The sequence below is a fragment of the Oryza sativa genome, chromosome 1 (genome assembly GCF_034140825.1).
Source record: "Oryza sativa Japonica Group chromosome 1, ASM3414082v1".
Classification (NCBI taxonomy): domain Eukaryota; kingdom Viridiplantae; phylum Streptophyta; class Magnoliopsida; order Poales; family Poaceae; genus Oryza; species Oryza sativa.
In genome coordinates this window covers 17077229-17100304 of record NC_089035.1, presented here as the reverse complement: position 1 = coordinate 17100304, position 23076 = coordinate 17077229, and the positions used below count along the sequence as shown (strand labels likewise).

The window sequence follows — 23076 nt, the reverse complement described above, 5'->3', positions numbered from 1 at the left end:
AGACGGTGTATCGGTTGCTAAGGCGCAGCGTCTTTGGACAGTTGTAGTCGGGCCGTGAACGTCGTCTTCATCTAATCGAGTTATCCCTTACCTCTCATCGAAAGATCGGGCCACAAACCCTAGCGGGTTCGCATCAGGTGGTATCAGAGCGTGGTTCATCGGTGAGAGAATTTACCCTTCCCTTCGTCATTAATTTTTTTTCCTATAGCCCAGAAAAGACCAAAAAAAAATAGTAGATTAGTTTTCCCGTGATCCTATAGACCATTGTGCCTTTTTACTAGTACTGCTTAGTTAAGGCTTGTTGAGTTTTCGATTACATCGGTTGTGTTAATTTGCTGGTCTTAGTGTTAAGCGATTAGAGTTTCGAGTTCTTGCCACCACCGCACATCGCCACCTTCATCAATTTTGCCGTCATCACCACCGTCACCACCGTCGCAGTCACCCACCAAATCACTTTCTATTTGTGTTTGATCTGCTGCCGATAGCTTTTGTGAGTTGCCTTGTATCCTGCCGCCACTAGAAAGGAAATAGAACCCTGATTCGAGTGACCTTCCTTAAAACAGTCATATCTTTTTCATACGGACTCGAAATTAGGCTTATAATATATCCACGGACATCTACAAAAAAAGTTACATCCGATTCTCCCCGGCTTTGCCGGGTTCGGCAAATTTAAAATCGCCAAATTCCGCTTGCAAAATTCTGTTTTTGTGGCGAGAAGCTTCGGGACCTATTCGCATAGAACTTTGAAAAAAATTCTACAAGCTTCATACTTTGTCCGTTTGAGATAAGATTTTCTGTGGTTGGTTCTAGTGTGCTCCTGGTTGTGAAAAAAAATATCAAAAGAAAAAATAAAAAAAAAAGTTGTGTCTCTCTCCTCAGCACTAGAGAGAGCAAGCAAAAAAAAAAAAAAGGATCCAGCGAGCACACCCCACCATTCCCCCTTTGTCACCACCTTCCACCACCGGTTCTTGTTTTCGTTGCTGTTTGGGTTTGTGTTTTGTGGCGTCCTTTGTGGTTAGGCTCGCGTCTCTACTTCAACTAGCCTAGGACCAGCACTGTACACTATACCCTTGAGCGATTATTCAATTTGCTTTGGCTAACGTGGTTTCTAGTTTTCTCTTGAGCATTGCTTTCAGCCCACCAACAGCTCCACCACAAACCCGACTACAGCTTGACAGGTCTTGTTGCTACAGCACCGATACACCTCGTTCCATGGTTGCTAACTTGTGGGTTGCTGTCCCCCTCCTGTGGGCAAGGTAAGAACTGGTAAGAGCTTGTGAGACAAGCTGCGAGTGAAGTGAGAGTGAGCGTCTTGCAAAAGCTACATCCCAATAGTTGTGTAGGGCTTACATTACATCCTCCATTGTTTTGTTGTCCTTCATTTCTAAACCATGGCAGGTCTAGAGGATAAAGATGAGGAGGGTGCATCTCATTCCCCACGCACCAAAGGCATCATCCAATACTTTACAAGGCAAGTGAAGCAGCACACAGAAGGACTTGATACAGATTTGCAGGTGACAAATGAGAAGATTGGACAATTGGAGTCCACGCAGATCTCCATCAACACTAAGCTTACAGGGCTGGAGACAGCGGTCGCCCGCATTGACACTAGCCTTGCTGCTCTTGTGAGGCATTTTGATGCTCTCAATGCTGGAGGCAATGGTGGGGGTAATGACAATGACATTGACGGAGAGTACGTCGAGGATAATTTGGAGGATGAATATATTGCTGACACTGAACAAGATGATCGAGATGCTCGAGATCGTCGACGGCTACACAACAATCGACGAGGTATGGGTGGTCGCCGCCGACGCGAGGTACGCAACAATGATGATGCTTTTTCTAAAATTAAATTTAAAATTCCTCCTTTTGATGGAAAATATGATCCTGATGCGTACCTCTCTTGGGAGATTGCTGTTGACCAAAAATTTGCATGCCATGAGTTTCCTGAGAACACTAGAGTTAGAGCTGCTACGAGTGAGTTCACCGATTTTGCTTCGGTTTGGTGGATAGAACATGGCAAGAAAAATCCTAATAACATGCCACAAACTTGGGATGCTTTGAAACGGGTCATGCGGGCTAGATTTGTTCCTTCTTACTATGCACGTGACTTGCTGAATAGGTTGCAACAATTGAGACAGGGTGCGAAAAGTGTAGAGGAATATTATCAGGAGTTACAAATGGGCTTGCTTCGTTGTAATTTAGAGGAAACTGAGGACGCTGCCATGGCTAGATTTTTGGGTGGGTTAAACCGCGAGATTTATGACATCGTAGACTATAAAGATTACACTAATATGACCCGATTGTTTCATCTTGCTTGTAAGGCTGAAAGGGAAGTGCAGGGACGACATGCTAGTGCCAAGGCTAATTTTTCTGCAGGTAAAACTTCATCATGGCAGACACGCACCACTCCTCCGGCCGGCCGTACTGCTTCTCCATCTTCCACACCCACAACCAGTCGAGCAGCACCTCCTCCATCTAGTGACAAGTCAGCGACAAAGGCCGCTCAGCCAGCACCGAGTGCTTCTTCAATGGCATCCACAGGCCGAATGAGAGATGTTCAGTGCCACCGTTGCAAGGGCTTTGGGCATGTGCAGCGTGACTGCCCTAGCAAGCGAGTTTTGGTAGTCAAAAACGATGGTGAGTACTCCTCTGCTAGTGATTTCGATGATGATACACTTGCTTTGCTTGCGGCTGACCATGCAGATAATGAGCCACCGGAAGAGCACATTGGGGCTGCATTTGCGGATCACTATGAGAGCCTCATTGTGCAGCGTGTCCTTAGCGCACAAATGGAGAAGGCGGAGCAAAATCAGCGACACACGTTGTTCCAAACAAAGTGTGTCGTCAAAGAGCGTTGTTGCCGCATGATCATTGATGGAGGTAGCTGCAACAACTTGGCTAGCAGCGAGATGGTGGAGAAGCTTGCACTTAGCACCAAACCGCACCCACATCCATACTACATCCAATGGCCGAACAACAGTGGTAAGGCGAAGGTAACAAAACTGGTGCACATTAATTTTGCAATTGGAAATTACCATGATGTTGTTGAATGTGATGTTGTGCCCATGCAAGCATGTAATATTCTGCTAGGTAGACCATGGCAATTTGATAGGGATTCTATGCATCATGGTAGGTCCAACCAGTACTCTTTTCTGTACCATGATAAGAAAATTGTGTTGCATCCCATGTCTCCTGAAGATATTTTGCGTGATGATGTTGCTAATGCTGCCAAATCCAAATGTGAGAGTGATAAAAAAGCCCAATCTGATGGCAAGAAACCTGAGACAATCAATTTGAAACCCAAATGCTTACTTGCTACTAAATCTGATATTACTGAGTTGATTGCATCACCTTCCGTTGCCTATGCTTTGGTATGCAAAGATGCTTTGATTTCACTTCACGATATGCAGCATTCTTTGCCCCCTGCTGTTGCTAACATTTTGCAGGAGTACTCTGATGTGTTTCCCAAGGAAGTGCCACCGGGGCTGCCACCGGTGCGCGGCATTGAGCATCAAATCGACTTGATCCCAGGTGCTTCCCTACCGAACCGTGCGCCATACCGAACCAACCCTGAGGAAACCAAGGAGATTCAGCGTCAAGTTCATGAGTTGCTTGATAAAGGGTATGTACGCGAGTCTCTTAGTCCATGTGCGGTTCCGGTAATTTTGGTACCAAAGAAAGATGGTTCATGGCGTATGTGTGTTGATTGTAGAGCTATTAATAACATTACCATTCGATATCGTCATCCTATTCCTAGGTTAGATGATATGCTTGATGAATTGAGTGGCTCTATTGTGTTCTCCAAAGTTGATTTGCGTAGTGGTTACCACCAGATTCGTATGAAGTTGGGTGATGAATGGAAAACAGCATTTAAAACGAAGTTTGGGTTGTATGAGTGGTTAGTGATGCCTTTTGGTTTAACTAATGCACCCAGCACTTTCATGAGGTTGATGAATGAGGTTTTGCGTCCTTTCATTGGAAAATTTGTGGTGGTCTACTTTGATGATATCTTGATTTACAGCAAGTCTATGGGTGAACATTTTAATCATTTACGTGCTGTTTTTAATGCTCTTCGTGATGCACGTTTATTTGGTAACCTTGAGAAGTGCACCTTTTGCACAGATCGAGTTTCTTTTCTTGGATATGTTGTAACTCCGCAGGGGATTGAGGTTGATCAAGCCAAGGTTGAGGCAATTCAGAGTTGGCCGACTCCTAAAACGGTCTCACAAGTGCGGAGCTTTCTAGGACTCGCGGGGTTCTATCGCCGCTTTGTGCAGGATTTCAGCACCATTGCTGCACCATTGAATGCGCTTACAAAGAAGGGAGTGCCTTTCACTTGGGGCACATCACAAGAGAACGCCTTCCACATGTTGAAAGATAAGTTGACCCATGCACCTCTCCTCCAACTTCCCGATTTTAATAAGACTTTTGAACTTGAATGTGATGCTAGTGGGATTGGATTGGGTGGTGTTTTGCTACAAGACGGAAAACCTGTTGCATATTTTAGTGAAAAGTTGAGTGGGCCTGTTCTGAATTATTCTACTTATGATAAGGAATTGTATGCTCTTGTGCGAACTTTAGAAACATGGCAGCATTATTTGTGGCCCAAGGAATTTGTCATACATTCTGATCATGAGTCTTTGAAGCATATTCGTAGTCAAGGGAAGCTGAACCGTAGACATGCTAAATGGGTTGAATTTATTGAATCTTTTCCTTATGTTATCAAACACAAGAAAGGGAAGGAGAACATCATTGCTGATGCTTTGTCTAGGAGATACACTTTGTTGACACAACTTGACTACAAGATTTTTGGCCTGGAAACAATCAAAGACCAATATGCGCATGATGCTGATTTTAATGATGTGTTGCTGCATTGTAAGGATGGAAGAACATGGAACAAATTCGTCATCAATGATGGGTTTGTTTTCAGAGCTAACAAGCTATGCATTCCAGCTAGCTCCGTTCGCTTGTTGTTGTTGCAGGAAGCGCATGGAGGCGGTTTGATGGGACATTTTGGTGCCAAGAAGACACATGACATCCTTGCTAGTCATTTCTTTTGGCCACAGATGCGAAGAGATGTTGGCAGGTTCGTTGCTCGCTGCGCTACATGTCAAAAGGCTAAGTCACGCTTACATCCACATGGTTTGTATATGCCTCTTCCTGTTCCTACTGTTCCTTGGGAAGATATTTCAATGGATTTTGTGTTAGGATTGCCTAGGACCAAGAGGGGGCGTGATAGCATTTTTGTGGTTGTGGATCGATTTTCTAAAATGGCACATTTCATACCATGTCATAAAACTGATGATGCTTCTCATATTGCTGATTTGTTCTTTCGAGAAATTGTTCGCTTGCATGGTGTGCCAAACACAATTGTTTCTGATCGTGACACAAAATTTCTTAGCCATTTTTGGAGAACTTTGTGGGCTAAATTGGGGACTAAACTTTTGTTTTCTACTACTTGTCATCCCCAAACTGATGGACAAACTGAAGTGGTGAATAGAACCTTGTCTACTATGCTTAGGGCTGTTTTGAAGAAAAATATCAAGATGTGGGAAGAATGCTTGCCTCATATTGAATTTGCTTATAATCGTTCCTTGCATTCTACTACAAAAATGTGCCCATTTCAGATTGTGTATGGTTTGTTGCCTCGTGCTCCAATTGATTTGATGCCTTTACCATCTTCTGAAAAACTGAATTTTGATGCTAAGCAACGTGCTGAGTTGATGTTAAAACTGCATGAGACAACTAAAGAAAACATAGAGCGCATGAATGCTAAGTATAAGTTTGCTGGTGACAAAGGTAGAAGGGAATTGAATTTTGAACCTGGAGATTTGGTTTGGTTGCATTTGCGAAAAGAACGATTTCCTGATTTGAGAAAGTCTAAATTGATGCCTAGAGCTGATGGACCATTTAAAGTGTTAGCAAAGATTAATGAGAATGCATATAAGATTGATTTGCCTGCAGATTTCGGGGTTAGTTCCACATTTAACGTTGCAGATTTGAAGCCGTATTTGGGAGAAGAAGATGAGCTTGAGTCGAGGACGACCTGATGAACCCTGAGTTCCTCTCAACACTCAAGGCTATTGTTGGCCCGATCTTTCGGTGAGTTGTGATAACTACGATTTGGGAGAAACGTTGACGATCCGACTACAACCGTACGAGACGTTGTGTTGCGCCTTAGCGATCGATACACCTCTCCGTGGGTTGTTGATCTTGCCGGTGCAGATCAACCCTATTCCTGCAAGCAAATCGAAGAAACAAGCAAGAACAAGATAAAAGCAATCTGATATTGCAAATAGGAATTTAATACAAATGATAAGTTGGGGTTTCGAATACAAGCAGACGGACGGTCTAGCCGACACGCGCGCTGCAAGCGAAGTAGCAATGGCTAAACTTTCATCTAAACAAAACCCAAGAAACCCTGAAGGGGTACCTAACTATTTATAGAGGTGGGAGGACGACCAAGAGGGTCCAAGGGTCGTGCTCCACCAGATTGGGGCACACCCCACATGGGCCCCACATGGGCCAGGGTCCCAAACAAAGTTACAAGCCCATTGGCCCAATACAGGAGACGCAGCACCTTGCTTTTGTGATTGCGGCCAAACGAGATAGATTTCCGAGATGAGGCTGGATACGTTGGAAGGAGGACTTCGAGAGCTTTCCATCAAGTACTCACGGGCCCAAAACGGAGCACGTATGTAGATTTGGCGGCCGTTTGAAGTCAGCAATGTAACACGTGGCCGAATCAGATTGCAGCACATGGAGGACTTGATCTTGATGTCTTCTTGTTGATTCATGATGTGAGCAATGGTCGTATCCATAGTAGCCATGGTCACATCATCCTCCCCTTCTTCACAGAAAACCGTCCTCGGTTTTTCCATATGGTGCTCTTCGCGCAGTCCACTGAAAACAACCTGTTTCTTGCAATCAAAACAAGACAAACTCGAGACAATATTATTAGCAGTAACACGTCTCTCTAGCTTGCATATTTTATCCGGAACTACAAGATGTTCTAAATCTGAACAAATGTAAACTCTATGCACCAAAAATATTCCTCTATCATTATATTCGCCAAAGATATGAAAAATAGCATTAGTTGGACATGGCAAATCAGATTTAGCAAATAATTTCTCCTTCAAATTATCGAGCTCACAAAAATCATCAAACTGAACATAGCCCAAAGTATTTAAAGAAGATAGCAATTCGCGTTCCTCTACTTCATTAGCAATGTGAACAACATGCTTAGAATCAGCACACAAAGAAATAGTAGAACTAACATGTTCATTCACTAGTTGTGGCATGGATATAAGTGAAACATTATCACACAACTCTTCTTTATCACAAGGAACAGCAAGTAAATCAACTTGTGACAAAGGCAACTCAGTAATTGATTCCACTAATGGTTGCTCTACTATAGCATGAAAAGTGGACAAGTGTAGCTCACCTTGAGAATACTCACCTTCATTTCTCTCAGCACCATTTAATTTACCTTGCGAACTTTCTTCAAATAATGTAGCTGCATCAGCCTTCTCCTCATTCGCGAGTGATGGAAGTGACATCTCAAACATATCGTTCTTCTCATTTTGGAGACTTTTCTGAACTTCCTGCAAAACATCAGTGATAGGAGGCACAAGCATATCTTGTTGCTCTATTGGATTCTCCAAAATTTTGCGCTCAACAATGCAAGCAAGCATGAACAATTGGCCTATATGATTATATGTCACATTAACAAGCCCAGCCTGAATATTGAAATTAAGCTCTCTAAAAAATCTATTCATTGTGTTCTCATTAGATTCTTGTAAACCACTATAAGTGATACAAATTTTAAAATCATAAAAGTACTCCCTAACAGTTTTGTCACCTTGTTTTAGATGTTCCCATTTCTCAAGGAGAGCACGTCTATAGTATGAAAACACAAATCTTTTTCTCATCAGTATTTTGCATTCATCCCAAGTTTCAAGCTTATTCCCCACAGTATGCCACCAAAAAGATGCAGAACCGGTACACTTATTACTAGCAGCCTTAATCATTTGAGCATTAGAAAAATCATACTCATCAAATTGTTTTTCTACTGCTAGCTCCCAATTAATGTAGGCAGCGGAATCATACTTTCCATCATAGACTGGTAACTTACATGCAACTTGTGCAAAATTATAGTCATGTACCTCATATGCATCACGTGAAGAAGTCGTCATATCTTGTCGAAGGTGTAGATGTTGACGTTGAGCATGACCATCTTGTTTCCCCTTGCGCAATCCTGCCATGGTTAGCAGCAAACAAGAAACATAGACAAGAATATACACGCTCCTATCAACTACTAGGTACTGGCAGCTCAAATCTCACACACACTCAAGCTTTTAACAAAGCTCTTACAAGATCTTACCAATGCAAGTGGAATGGTGATGTACACCGACTCAACCAAGCAACCCAATAGAGGTTGGATATATCGATGCCTCGGCAAACACTTGCTGTACGGCTGCAATCAAATCTGTGGAGCTCTGGGTAGGCTTAAATATGTAGCAAAGGAATAGCAAATGCTCAAATCAGAGAACGCAAAGTTGAATAATTGTTCAAAGTCAAGTACCGTGCTGGTCCTAGGCTAGAACGTACTAGAGACGCGAGCCTAGACACAAACGGTACCACAAAATAGCACCAGAAACAACTCAAGCACACTCTGATGTATGAAGTTCAGCTCAAACAAAACAATATTTTCTCTTTTATTTCTTTCTTCTTTCTTCTTTTCTTTTTTTTTTCCTTTTCTTTTCTGATTTTTTTTGGTGCAGCTTTTTTTTTCTTTTTTTTTGCACCTTTCTGCCTTTTTTTTTCTCACTTTTTTTCTTATTTTTTTTAACAAAAACTGACTCAAGGACCTTAATGTAAGATTACAGGAACTCAAGCATCGCACCCTGGTGTGCCAATATTGGCATTAATTGACAAAAGTTCGCCGCGCGAATCACGAAGTGAGTTTTTGCCACGAACGCACCCAATACACTCCAATATGTCCAAAAATCATGTTTTGGCTCTTTTTGAACTTTTTGATTCCAGTACAAAACATCGCACCCTGGTGTGCCAATATTGGCATTAATTGACAAAAGTTCGCCGCGCGAATCACGAAGTGAGTTTTTGCCACGAACGCACCCAATACACTCCAATATGTCCAAAAATCATGCTTTGGTGCTTTTTGAACATTTTCATTCTGGTCAAAAACATCGACCCGTGTGGGCCAATATATGCCAATATTGACATTATTTGACAAAAGTTAGCCACGCAAATCACAAAATGTTTTTTTGCCACGAACACACCCGATACACACCAATATGTCCAAAAATCTAGTTTTGGCTCTTTTTGAACTTTTTGATTCCAGTAGAAAACATCGCACCCTCGTGTGCCAATATTGGCATTAATTGACAAAAGTTCGCCGCGCGAATCACGAAGTGAGTTTTTGCCACGAACGCACCCAATACACTCCAATATGTCCAAAAATCATGTTTTGGCTCTTTTTGAACTTTTTGATTCCAGTACAAAACCTCGCACCATCGTGTGCCAATATTGGCATTAATTGACAAAAGTTCGCCGCGCGAATCACGAAGTGAGTTTTTGCCACGAACGCACCCAATACACTCCAATATGTCCAAAAATCATGTTTTGGCTCTTTTTGAACTTTTTGATTCCAGTACAAAACATCGCACCCTCGTGTGCCAATATTGGCATTAATTGACAAAAGTTCGCCGCGCGAATCACGAAGTGAGTTTTTGCCACGAACGCACCCAATACACTCCAATATGTCCAAAAATCATGTTTTGGCTCTTTTTGAACTTTTTGATTCCAGTACAAAACATCGCACCCTGGTGTGCCAATATTGGCATTAATTGACAAAAGTTCGCCGCGCGAATCACGAAGTGAGTTTTTGCCACGAATGCACCCAATACACTCCAATATGTCCAAAAATCATGTTTTGGCTCTTTTTGAACTTTTTGATTCCAGTAGAAAACAACGCACCCTCGTGTGCCAATATTGGCATTAATTGACAAAAGTTCGCCGCGCGAATCACGAAGTGAGTTTTTGCCACGAACGCACCCAATACACTCCAATAAGTCCAAAAATCATGCTTTGGTGCTTTTTGAACATTTTCATTCTGGTCAAAAACATCGCACCCGTGTGGGCTAATATATGCCAATATTGACATTATTTGACAAAAGTTAGCCACGCGAATCACGAAATGTGTTTTTGCCACGAACACACCCGATACACTCCAATATGTCCAAAAATCATGTTTTGGTGTTTTTTGAACTTTTTGATTCCAGTAGAAAACATCGCACCCTGGTGTGCCAATATTGGCATTAATTGACAAAAGATCGCCGCGCGAATCACGAATTGAGTATTTGCCACGAACGCACCCAATACACTCCAATAAGTCCGAAAATCATGCTTTGGTGCTTTTTGAACATTTTCATTCTGGTCAAAAACATCGCACCCATGTGGGCCAATATATGCCAATATTGACATTATTTGACAAAAGTTAGCCACGCGAATCACGAAATGTGTTTTTGCCACGAACACACCCGATACACACCAATAAGTCCAAAAATCATGTTTTGGCTCTTTTTGAACTTTTTGATTCCAGTAGAAAACATCGCACCCTGGTGTGCCAATATTAGCATTAATTGACAAAAGATCGCCGCGCGAATCACGAATTGAGTATTTGCCACGAACGCACCCAATACACTCCAATAAGTCCAAAAATCATGCTTTGGTGCTTTTTGAACATTTTCATTCTGGTCAAAAACATCGCATCCGTGTGGGCTAATATATGCCAATATTGACATTATTTGACAAAAGTTAGCCACGCGAATCACGAAATGTGTTTTTGCCACGAACACACCCGATACACACCAATAAGTCCAAAAATCATGTTTTGGCTCTTTTTGAACTTTTTGATTCCAGTAGAAAACATCGCACCCTCGTGTGCCAATATTGGCATTAATTGACAATAGATCGCCGCGCGAATCACGAAGTGAGTTTTTGCCACGAATGCACCCAATATACTCCAATATGTCCAAAAATCATGTTTTGGCTCTTTTTGAACTTTTTGATTTCAGTAGAAAACATCGCACCCTCGTGTGCCAATATTGGCATTAATCATTAATTGACAAAAGATCCCCGCGCGAATCACGAATTGAGTATTTGCCACGAATGCACCCAATACACTCCAATATGTCCAAAAATCATGTTTTGGCTCTTTTTGAACTTTTTGATTCCAGTAGAAAACATCGCACCCTCGTGTGCCAATATTGGCATTAATTGACAAAAGTTCGCCGCGCGAATCACGAAGTGAGTTTTTGCCACGAATGCACCCAATACACTCCAATATGTCCAAAAATCATGTTTTGGCTCTTTTTGAACTTTTTGATTCCAGTAGAAAACATCGCACCCTCGTGTGCCAATATTGGCATTAATTGACAATAGATCGCCGCGCGAATCACGAAGTGAGTTTTTGCCACGAATGCACCCAATATACTCCAATATGTCCAAAAATCATGTTTTGGCTCTTTTTGAACTTTTTGATTTCAGTAGAAAACATCGCACCCTCGTGTGCCAATATTGGCATTAATTGACAAAAGTTCGCCGCGCGAATCACGAAGTGAGTTTTTGCCACGAACGCACCCAATACACTCCAATATGTCCAAAAATCATGTTTTGGCTCTTTTTGAACTTTTTGATTCCAGTACAAAACATCGCACCCTCGTGTGCCAATATTGGCATTAATTGACAAAAGTTCGCCGCGCGAATCACGAAGTGAGTTTTTGCCACGAACGCACCCAATACACTCCAATATGTCCAAAAATCATGTTTTGGCTCTGTTTGAACTTTTTGATTCCAGTAGAAAACATCGCACCCTCGTGTGCCAATATTGGCATTAATTGACAATAGATCGCCGCGCGAATCACGAAGTGAGTTTTTGCCACGAATGCACCCAATATACTCCAATATGTCCAAAAATCATGTTTTGGCTCTTTTTGAACTTTTTGATTCCAGTACAAAACATCGCACCCTGGTGTGCCAATATTGGCATTAATTGACAAAAGTTCGCCGCGCGAATCACGAAGTGAGTTTTTGCCACGAACGCACCCAATACACTCCAATATGTCCAAAAATCATGCTTTGGTGCTTTTTGAACATTTTCATTCTGGTCAAAAACATCGACCCGTGTGGGCCAATATATGCCAATATTGACATTATTTGACAAAAGTTAGCCACGCAAATCACAAAATGTTTTTTTGCCACGAACACACCCGATACACACCAATATGTCCAAAAATCTAGTTTTGGCTCTTTTTGAACTTTTTGATTCCAGTAGAAAACATCGCACCCTCGTGTGCCAATATTGGCATTAATTGACAAAAGTTCGCCGCGCGAATCACGAAGTGAGTTTTTGCCACGAACGCACCCAATACACTCCAATATGTCCAAAAATCATGTTTTGGCTCTTTTTGAACTTTTTGATTCCAGTACAAAACCTCGCACCATCGTGTGCCAATATTGGCATTAATTGACAAAAGTTCGCCGCGCGAATCACGAAGTGAGTTTTTGCCACGAACGCACCCAATACACTCCAATATGTCCAAAAATCATGTTTTGGCTCTTTTTGAACTTTTTGATTCCAGTACAAAACATCGCACCCTCGTGTGCCAATATTGGCATTAATTGACAAAAGTTCGCCGCGCGAATCACGAAGTGAGTTTTTGCCACGAACGCACCCAATACACTCCAATATGTCCAAAAATCATGTTTTGGCTCTTTTTGAACTTTTTGATTCCAGTACAAAACATCGCACCCTGGTGTGCCAATATTGGCATTAATTGACAAAAGTTCGCCGCGCGAATCACGAAGTGAGTTTTTGCCACGAATGCACCCAATACACTCCAATATGTCCAAAAATCATGTTTTGGCTCTTTTTGAACTTTTTGATTCCAGTAGAAAACAACGCACCCTCGTGTGCCAATATTGGCATTAATTGACAAAAGTTCGCCGCGCGAATCACGAAGTGAGTTTTTGCCACGAACGCACCCAATACACTCCAATAAGTCCAAAAATCATGCTTTGGTGCTTTTTGAACATTTTCATTCTGGTCAAAAACATCGCACCCGTGTGGGCTAATATATGCCAATATTGACATTATTTGACAAAAGTTAGCCACGCGAATCACGAAATGTGTTTTTGCCACGAACACACCCGATACACTCCAATATGTCCAAAAATCATGTTTTGGTGTTTTTTGAACTTTTTGATTCCAGTAGAAAACATCGCACCCTGGTGTGCCAATATTGGCATTAATTGACAAAAGATCGCCGCGCGAATCACGAATTGAGTATTTGCCACGAACGCACCCAATACACTCCAATAAGTCCGAAAATCATGCTTTGGTGCTTTTTGAACATTTTCATTCTGGTCAAAAACATCGCACCCATGTGGGCCAATATATGCCAATATTGACATTATTTGACAAAAGTTAGCCACGCGAATCACGAAATGTGTTTTTGCCACGAACACACCCGATACACACCAATAAGTCCAAAAATCATGTTTTGGCTCTTTTTGAACTTTTTGATTCCAGTAGAAAACATCGCACCCTGGTGTGCCAATATTAGCATTAATTGACAAAAGATCGCCGCGCGAATCACGAATTGAGTATTTGCCACGAACGCACCCAATACACTCCAATAAGTCCAAAAATCATGCTTTGGTGCTTTTTGAACATTTTCATTCTGGTCAAAAACATCGCATCCGTGTGGGCTAATATATGCCAATATTGACATTATTTGACAAAAGTTAGCCACGCGAATCACGAAATGTGTTTTTGCCACGAACACACCCGATACACACCAATAAGTCCAAAAATCATGTTTTGGCTCTTTTTGAACTTTTTGATTCCAGTAGAAAACATCGCACCCTCGTGTGCCAATATTGGCATTAATTGACAATAGATCGCCGCGCGAATCACGAAGTGAGTTTTTGCCACGAATGCACCCAATATACTCCAATATGTCCAAAAATCATGTTTTGGCTCTTTTTGAACTTTTTGATTTCAGTAGAAAACATCGCACCCTCGTGTGCCAATATTGGCATTAATCATTAATTGACAAAAGATCCCCGCGCGAATCACGAATTGAGTATTTGCCACGAATGCACCCAATACACTCCAATATGTCCAAAAATCATGTTTTGGCTCTTTTTGAACTTTTTGATTCCAGTAGAAAACATCGCACCCTCGTGTGCCAATATTGGCATTAATTGACAAAAGTTCGCCGCGCGAATCACGAAGTGAGTTTTTGCCACGAATGCACCCAATACACTCCAATATGTCCAAAAATCATGTTTTGGCTCTTTTTGAACTTTTTGATTCCAGTAGAAAACATCGCACCCTCGTGTGCCAATATTGGCATTAATTGACAATAGATCGCCGCGCGAATCACGAAGTGAGTTTTTGCCACGAATGCACCCAATATACTCCAATATGTCCAAAAATCATGTTTTGGCTCTTTTTGAACTTTTTGATTTCAGTAGAAAACATCGCACCCTCGTGTGCCAATATTGGCATTAATTGACAAAAGTTCGCCGCGCGAATCACGAAGTGAGTTTTTGCCACGAACGCACCCAATACACTCCAATATGTCCAAAAATCATGTTTTGGCTCTTTTTGAACTTTTTGATTCCAGTACAAAACATCGCACCCTCGTGTGCCAATATTGGCATTAATTGACAAAAGTTCGCCGCGCGAATCACGAAGTGAGTTTTTGCCACGAACGCACCCAATACACTCCAATATGTCCAAAAATCATGTTTTGGCTCTGTTTGAACTTTTTGATTCCAGTAGAAAACATCGCACCCTCGTGTGCCAATATTGGCATTAATTGACAATAGATCGCCGCGCGAATCACGAAGTGAGTTTTTGCCACGAATGCACCCAATATACTCCAATATGTCCAAAAATCATGTTTTGGCTCTTTTTGAACTTTTTGATTTCAGTAGAAAACATCGCACCCTCGTGTGCCAATATTGGCATTAATTGACAAAAGTTCGCCGCGCGAATCACGAAGTGAGTTTTTGCCACGAACGCACCCAATACACTCCAATATGTCCAAAAATCATGCTTTGATGCTTTTTGAACATTTTCATTCTGGTCAAAAACATCGCACCCGTGTGGGCCAATATATGCCAATATTGACATTATTTGACAAAAGTTAGCCGCGCAAATCACAAAATGTTTTTTTGCCACGAACACACCCGATACACACCAATATGTCCAAAAATCTAGTTTTGGCTCTTTTTGAACTTTTTGATTCCAGTAGAAAACATCGCACCCTGGTGTGCCAATATTGGCATTAATTGACAAAAGTTCGCCGCGCGAATCACGAAGTGAGTTTTTGCCACGAACGCACCCAATACACTCCAATATGTCCAAAAATCATGTTTTGGCTCTTTTTGAACTTTTTGATTCCAGTACAAAACATCGCACCATCGTGTGCCAATATTGGCATTAATTGACAAAAGTTCGCCGCGCGAATCACGAAGTGAGTTTTTGCCACGAACGCACCCAATACACTCCAATATGTCCAAAAATCATGTTTTGGCTCTTTTTGAACTTTTTGATTCCAGTAAAAAACATCGCACCCTCGTGTGCCAATATTGGCATTAATTGACAAAAGTTCGCCGCGCGAATCACGAAGTGAGTTTTTGCCACGAACGCACCCAATACACTCCAATATGTCCAAAAATCATGTTTTGGCTCTTTTTGAACTTTTTGATTCCAGTACAAAACATCGCACCCTCGTGTGCCAATATTGGCATTAATTGACAAAAGTTCGCCGCGCGAATCACGAAGTGAGTTTTTGCCACGAACGCACCCAATACACTCCAATATGTCCAAAAATCATGTTTTGGCTCTTTTCGAACTTTTTGATTCCAGTACAAAACATCGCACCCTGGTGTGCCAATATTGGCATTAATTGACAAAAGTTCGCCGCGCGAATCACGAAGTGAGTTTTTGCCACGAAGGCACCCAATACACTCCAATATGTCCAAAAATCATGTTTTGGCTCTTTTTGAACTTTTTGATTCCAGTAGAAAACATCGCACCCTCGTGTGCCAATATTGGCATTAATTGACAAAAGTTCGCCGCGCGAATCACGAAGTGAGTTTTTGCCACGAACGCACCCAATACACTCCAATATGTCCAAAAATCATGCTTTGGTGCTTTTTGAACATTTTCATTCCGGTCAAAAACATCGCACCGATGTGGGCCAATATATGCCAATATTGACATTATTTGACAAAAGTTAGCCACGCGAATCACGAAATGTGTTTTTGCCATGAACACACCCGATACACTCCAATTTGTCCAAAAATAATGTTTTGGTGTTTTTTGAACTTTTTGATTCCAGTAGAAAACATCGCACCCTGGTGTGCCAATATTGGCATTAATTGACAAAAGATCCCCGCGCGAATCACGAATTGAGTATTTGCCACGAATGCACCCAATACACTCCAATATGTCCAAAAATCATGTTTTGGCTCTTTTTGAACTTTTTGATTCCAGTAGAAAACATCGCACCCTCGTGTGCCAATATTGGCATTAATTGACAAAAGTTCGCCGCGCGAATCACGAAGTGAGTTTTTGCCACGAACGCACCCAATACACTCCAATATGTCCAAAAATCATGTTTTGGCTCTGTTTGAACTTTTTGATTCCAGTAGAAAACATCGCACCCTCGTGTGCCAATATTGGCATTAATTGACAATAGATCGCCGCGCGAATCACGAAGTGAGTTTTTGCCACGAATGCACCCAATATACTCCAATATGTCCAAAAATCATGTTTTGGCTCTTTTTGAACTTTTTGATTTCAGTAGAAAACATCGCACCCTCGTGTGCCAATATTGGCATTAATTGACAAAAGTTCGCCGCGCGAATCACGAAGTGAGTTTTTGCCACGAACGCACCCAATACACTCCAATATGTCCAAAAATCATGTTTTGGCTCTTTTTGAACTTTTTGATTCCAGTACAAAACATCGCACCCTCGTGTGCCAATATTGGCATTAATTGACAAAAGTTCGCCGCGCGAATCACGAAGTGAGTTTTTGCCACGAACGCACCCAATACACTCCAATATGTCCAAAAATCATGTTTTGGCTCTGTTTGAACTTTTTGATTCCAGTAGAAAACATCGCACCCTCGTGTGCCAATATTGGCATTAATTGACAATAGATCGCCGCGCGAATCACGAAGTGAGTTTTTGCCACGAATGCACCCAATATACTCCAATATGTCCAAAAATCATGTTTTGGCTCTTTTTGAACTTTTTGATTTCAGTAGAAAACATCGCACCCTCGTGTGCCAATATTGGCATTAATTGACAAAAGTTCGCCGCGCGAATCACGAAGTGAGTTTTTGCCACGAACGCACCCAATACACTCCAATATGTCCAAAAATCATGCTTTGATGCTTTTTGAACATTTTCATTCTGGTCAAAAACATCGCACCCGTGTGGGCCAATATATGCCAATATTGACATTATTTGACAAAAGTTAGCCGCGCAAATCACAAAATGTTTTTTTGCCACGAACACACCCGATACACACCAATATGTCCAAAAATCTAGTTTTGGCTCTTTTTGAACTTTTTGATTCCAGTAGAAAACATCGCACCCTGGTGTGCCAATATTGGCATTAATTGACAAAAGTTCGCCGCGCGAATCACGAAGTGAGTTTTTGCCACGAACGCACCCAATACACTCCAATATGTCCAAAAATCATGTTTTGGCTCTTTTTGAACTTTTTGATTCCAGTACAAAACATCGCACCATCGTGTGCCAATATTGGCATTAATTGACAAAAGTTCGCCGCGCGAATCACGAAGTGAGTTTTTGCCACGAACGCACCCAATACACTCCAATATGTCCAAAAATCATGTTTTGGCTCTTTTTGAACTTTTTGATTCCAGTAAAAAACATCGCACCCTCGTGTGCCAATATTGGCATTAATTGACAAAAGTTCGCCGCGCGAATCACGAAGTGAGTTTTTGCCACGAACGCACCCAATACACTCCAATATGTCCAAAAATCATGTTTTGGCTCTTTTTGAACTTTTTGATTCCAGTACAAAACATCGCACCCTCGTGTGCCAATATTGGCATTAATTGACAAAAGTTCGCCGCGCGAATCACGAAGTGAGTTTTTGCCACGAACGCACCCAATACACTCCAATATGTCCAAAAATCATGTTTTGGCTCTTTTCGAACTTTTTGATTCCAGTACAAAACATCGCACCCTGGTGTGCCAATATTGGCATTAATTGACAAAAGTTCGCCGCGCGAATCACGAAGTGAGTTTTTGCCACGAAGGCACCCAATACACTCCAATATGTCCAAAAATCATGTTTTGGCTCTTTTTGAACTTTTTGATTCCAGTAGAAAACATCGCACCCTCGTGTGCCAATATTGGCATTAATTGACAAAAGTTCGCCGCGCGAATCACGAAGTGAGTTTTTGCCACGAACGCACCCAATACACTCCAATATGTCCAAAAATCATGCTTTGGTGCTTTTTGAACATTTTCATTCCGGTCAAAAACATCGCACCGATGTGGGCCAATATATGCCAATATTGACATTATTTGACAAAAGTTAGCCACGCGAATCACGAAATGTGTTTTTGCCATGAACACACCCGATACACTCCAATTTGTCCAAAAATAATGTTTTGGTGTTTTTTGAACTTTTTGATTCCAGTAGAAAACATCGCACCCTGGTGTGCCAATATTGGCATTAATTGACAAAAGATCCCCGCGCGAATCACGAATTGAGTATTTGCCACGAATGCACCCAATACACTCCAATATGTCCAAAAATCATGTTTTGGCTCTTTTTGAACTTTTTGATTCCAGTAGAAAACATCGCACCCTGGTGTGCCAATATTGGCATTAATTGACAAAAGTTCGCCGCGCGAATCACGAAGTGAGTTTTTGCCACGAACGCACCCAATACACTCCAATATGTCCAAAAATCATGTTTTGGCTCTGTTTGAACTTTTTGATTCCAGTAGAAAACATCGCACCCTCGTGTGCCAATATTGGCATTAATTGACAATAGATCGCCGCGCGAATCACGAAGTGAGTTTTTGCCACGAATGCACCCAATATACTCCAATATGTCCAAAAATCATGTTTTGGCTCTTTTTGAACTTTTTGATTTCAGTAGAAAACATCGCACCCTCGTGTGCCAATATTGGCATTAATTGACAAAAGTTCGCCGCGCGAATCACGAAGTGAGTTTTTGCCACGAACGCACCCAATACACTCCAATATGTCCAAAAATCATGTTTTGGCTCTTTTTGCACTTTTTGATTCCAGTACAAAACATCGCACCCTCGTGTGCCAATATTGGCATTAATTGACAAAAGTTCGCCGCGCGAATCACGAAGTGAGTTTTTGCCACGAACGCACCCAATACACTCCAATATGTCCAAAAATCATGTTTTGGCTCTGTTTGAACTTTTTGATTCCAGTAGAAAACATCGCACCCTCGTGTGCCAATATTGGCATTAATTGACAATAGATCGCCGCGCGAATCACGAAGTGAGTTTTTGCCACGAATGCACCCAATATACTCCAATATGTCCAAAAATCATGTTTTGGCTCTTTTTGAACTTTTTGATTTCAGTAGAAAACATCGCACCCTCGTGTGCCAATATTGGCATTAATTGACAAAAGTTCGCCGCGCGAATCACGAAGTGAGTTTTTGCCACGAACGCACCCAATACACTCCAATATGTCCAAAAATCATGCTTTGATGCTTTTTGAACATTTTCATTCTGGTCAAAAACATCGCACCCGTGTGGGCCAATATATGCCAATATTGACATTATTTGACAAAAGTTAGCCGCGCAAATCACAAAATGTTTTTTTGCCACGAACACACCCGATACACACCAATATGTCCAAAAATCTAGTTTTGGCTCTTTTTGAACTTTTTGATTCCAGTAGAAAACATCGCACCCTGGTGTGCCAATATTGGCATTAATTGACAAAAGTTCGCCGCGCGAATCACGAAGTGAGTTTTTGCCACGAACGCACCCAATACACTCCAATATGTCCAAAAATCATGTTTTGGCTCTTTTTGAACTTTTTGATTCCAGTACAAAACATCGCACCATCGTGTGCCAATATTGGCATTAATTGACAAAAGTTCGCCGCGCGAATCACGAAGTGAGTTTTTGCCACGAACGCACCCAATACACTCCAATATGTCCAAAAATCATGTTTTGGCTCTTTTTGAACTTTTTGATTCCAGTAAAAAACATCGCACCCTCGTGTGCCAATATTGGCATTAATTGACAAAAGTTCGCCGCGCGAATCACGAAGTGAGTTTTTGCCACGAACGCACCCAATACACTCCAATATGTCCAAAAATCATGTTTTGGCTCTTTTTGAACTTTTTGATTCCAGTACAAAACATCGCACCCTCGTGTGCCAATATTGGCATTAATTGACAAAAGTTCGCCGCGCGAATCACGAAGTGAGTTTTTGCCACGAACGCACCCAATACACTCCAATATGTCCAAAAATCATGTTTTGGCTCTTTTCGAACTTTTTGATTCCAGTACAAAACATCGCACCCTGGTGTGCCAATATTGGCATTAATTGACAAAAGTTCGCCGCGCGAATCACGAAGTGAGTTTTTGCCACGAAGGCACCCAATACACTCCAATATGTCCAAAAATCATGTTTTGGCTCTTTTTGAACTTTTTGATTCCAGTAGAAAACATCGCACCCTCGTGTGCCAATATTGGCATTAATTGACAAAAGTTCGCCGCGCGAATCACGAAGTGAGTTTTTGCCACGAACGCACCCAATACACTCCAATATGTCCAAAAATCATGCTTTGGTGCTTTTTGAACATTTTCATTCCGGTCAAAAACATCGCACCGATGTGGGCCAATATATGCCAATATTGACATTATTTGACAAAAGTTAGCCACGCGAATCACGAAATGTGTTTTTGCCATGAACACACCCGATACACTCCAATTTGTCCAAAAATAATGTTTTGGTGTTTTTTGAACTTTTTGATTCCAGTAGAAAACATCGCACCCTGGTGTGCCAATATTGGCATTAATTGACAAAAGATCCCCGCGCGAATCACGAATTGAGTATTTGCCACGAATGCACCCAATACACTCCAATATGTCCAAAAATCATGTTTTGGCTCTTTTTGAACTTTTTGATTCCAGTAGAAAACATCGCACCCTGGTGTGCCAATATTGGCATTAATTGACAAAAGTTCGCCGCGCGAATCACGAAGTGAGTTTTTGCCACGAACGCACCCAATACACTCCAATATGTCCAAAAATCATGTTTTGGCTCTTTTTGAACTTTTTGATTCCAGTACAAAACATCGCACCCTCGTGTGCCAATATTGGCATTAATTGACAATAGATCGCCGCGCGAATCACGAAGTGAGTTTTTGCCACGAATGCACCCAATATACTCCAATATGTCCAAAAATCATGTTTTGGCTCTTTTTGAACTTTTTGATTTCAGTAGAAAACATCGCACCCTCGTGTGCCAATATTGGCATTAATTGACAAAAGTTCGCCGCGCGAATCACGAAGTGAGTTTTTGCCACGAACGCACCCAATACACTCCAATATGTCCAAAAATCATGTTTTGGCTCTTTTTGAACTTTTTGATTCCAGTACAAAACATCGCACCCTCGTGTGCCAATATTGGCATTAATTGACAAAAGTTCGCCGCGCGAATCACGAAGTGAGTTTTTGCCACGAACGCACCCAATACACTCCAATATGTCCAAAAATCATGTTTTGGCTCTGTTTGAACTTTTTGATTCCAGTAGAAAACATCGCACCCTCGTGTGCCAATATTGGCATTAATTGACAATAGATCGCCGCGCGAATCACGAAGTGAGTTTTTGCCACGAATGCACCCAATATACTCCAATATGTCCAAAAATAATGTTTTGGCTCTTTTTGAACTTTTTGATTTCAGTAGAAAACATCGCACCCTCGTGTGCCAATATTGGCATTAATTGACAAAAGTTCGCCGCGCGAATCACGAAGTGAGTTTTTGCCACGAACGCACCCAATACACTCCAATATGTCCAAAAATCATGCTTTGATGCTTTTTGAACATTTTCATTCTGGTCAAAAACATCGCACCCGTGTGGGCCAATATATGCCAATATTGACATTATTTGACAAAAGTTAGCCGCGCAAATCACAAAATGTTTTTTTGCCACGAACACACCCGATACACACCAATATGTCCAAAAATCTAGTTTTGGCTCTTTTTGAACTTTTTGATTCCAGTAGAAAACATCGCACCCTGGTGTGCCAATATTGGCATTAATTGACAAAAGTTCGCCGCGCGAATCACGAAGTGAGTTTTTGCCACGAACGCACCCAATACACTCCAATATGTCCAAAAATCATGTTTTGGCTCTTTTTGAACTTTTTGATTCCAGTACAAAACATCGCACCATCGTGTGCCAATATTGGCATTAATTGACAAAAGTTCGCCGCGCGAATCACGAAGTGAGTTTTTGCCACGAACGCACCCAATACACTCCAATATGTCCAAAAATCATGTTTTGGCTCTTTTTGAACTTTTTGATTCCAGTAAAAAACATCGCACCCTCGTGTGCCAATATTGGCATTAATTGACAAAAGTTCGCCGCGCGAATCACGAAGTGAGTTTTTGCCACGAACGCACCCAATACACTCCAATATGTCCAAAAATCATGTTTTGGCTCTTTTTGAACTTTTTGATTCCAGTACAAAACATCGCACCCTCGTGTGCCAATATTGGCATTAATTGACAAAAGTTCGCCGCGCGAATCACGAAGTGAGTTTTTGCCACGAACGCACCCAATACACTCCAATATGTCCAAAAATCATGTTTTGGCTCTTTTCGAACTTTTTGATTCCAGTACAAAACATCGCACCCTGGTGTGCCAATATTGGCATTAATTGACAAAAGTTCGCCGCGCGAATCACGAAG

The 23076-nt window shown here is 41.6% G+C and overlaps 1 protein-coding gene across 1 annotated transcript; it reads left to right on the top strand.

Moving 5' to 3' along the window:
* The first annotated feature begins 499 nt into the window (after positions 1-499).
* On the top strand, positions 500-6053 carry LOC136355326 (transposon Tf2-1 polyprotein). The gene has a single exon (XM_066307753.1). It carries the CDS (start codon positions 1392-1394, stop codon positions 6051-6053), a length of 4662 nt encoding a protein of 1553 aa, XP_066163850.1. The 5' UTR covers positions 500-1391.
* The last annotated feature ends 17023 nt before the right edge of the window (positions 6054-23076 follow it).

What these genes read in the sequence shown, in the direction of transcription:
- LOC136355326 (XM_066307753.1), top strand. Translation starts at nt 1,392, where the DNA reads ATGGCAGGTCTAGAGGATAAAGATGAGGAGGGTGCATCTCATTCCCCA.